Source organism: Penaeus monodon, chromosome 22 (assembly GCF_015228065.2).
Source record: "Penaeus monodon isolate SGIC_2016 chromosome 22, NSTDA_Pmon_1, whole genome shotgun sequence".
NCBI lineage: Eukaryota > Metazoa > Arthropoda > Malacostraca > Decapoda > Penaeidae > Penaeus > Penaeus monodon.
Window position 1 is genome coordinate 23,880,991 of NC_051407.1, and position 1,066 is coordinate 23,882,056.

The window sequence follows — 1,066 nt, forward strand, 5'->3', positions numbered from 1 at the left end:
CCTTCTTTCGCAATATCTACATCTCCGGACACGAGGACAGCGGAAACACTCACCTTCCCGTAGAATAAATACATGGCGGAGTTGCTCCCGACGGTCTTGACCTCGAACGTCTGGAGGAGCCACATGGCCACGTTGAGCACCACCATGAATGTGATGACCTCTCGCCCTGGCTTCTTGTGCCTCAGCGTTGACGAGTTCGAGCAGCGGCGCATCCCGTCGTAGATCATCACCGTCTGGACGATGACTTGCAGGATCTGCAGGATGGCCATGGTGCCAAAGAGGGCGTCGGAATACAGGATGGACGGGACCAGACGGAGGAACGCGTAGAAGAAGATGCAGGGCAGGCTGACGTAAACCAATATGTCGTCCACAGAAGTCGCGGTCTCCTTGATGACGTCGAGGCTGTGTATCAGCTTGTACGCCGCTGCCGCTGCCACCACCATGACGCCAAGAAGCACCACCTCGGTGACGCCGTTCACATACCTCCCGATTTCGTCGGTGTCCTCGTAAGAAGACAAGATGAACAGCAGGATGATCGCGATGACTGTGATGACGGTCATGAACAGGCCAGCGAAGAGGCCGCGGTTCGAGGAATGGCAGTCGACGAAGATGACGAGGTTCGACGTTAGCGATCTGGAATGGTCGCCTTCGTAGACCACTTTCACCGACGGGATGTGCGTGTGGCGCTCGACTTTGCCGATATTCGCCCGCAGGAACATCCACAACCCCACCATCAGGATGTAGAACTCGATGCTAAACGGATAGAGGTAAGGCGTAGTGTAATTGATCATATCGGACAGGTAACTGTTTCGTTCACATCCGTACTTGATGCTCCATGACGACGAATCATCGCTGCTGTGGGTACTAGGGCTGCTAGTGTTGCTGTGCAGCTCCGTGAAGATGGTCTGTAGCGTCTCCTGGAGGATGGTGTAGATCCAGTAGCAGAGTGAAGAGCCAATGCAATGCATTAGGCCGAATCGTGCAAGGACGTAGCGACGGTTGATGATCAGCTGATGACGGAGAATACGGAAGGAAAGCTATTAGGATTTTACTCAGATTAGTAATG

The 1,066-nt window shown here is 53.9% G+C and overlaps 1 protein-coding gene across 1 annotated transcript in view; it reads right to left on the minus strand.

The window, feature by feature from the left end:
* The window catches only part of LOC119587034 (proton channel OtopLc-like), a gene marked incomplete at its 3' end in the record, with an annotated part of 4,231 nt that overhangs the window by 651 nt on the left and 2,514 nt on the right, over positions 1–1,066 (minus strand). The window contains 1 exon segment of the mRNA XM_037935781.1: positions 54–1,010. Within this exon segment, the coding sequence (XP_037791709.1) occupies positions 54–1,010 (957 nt within the window).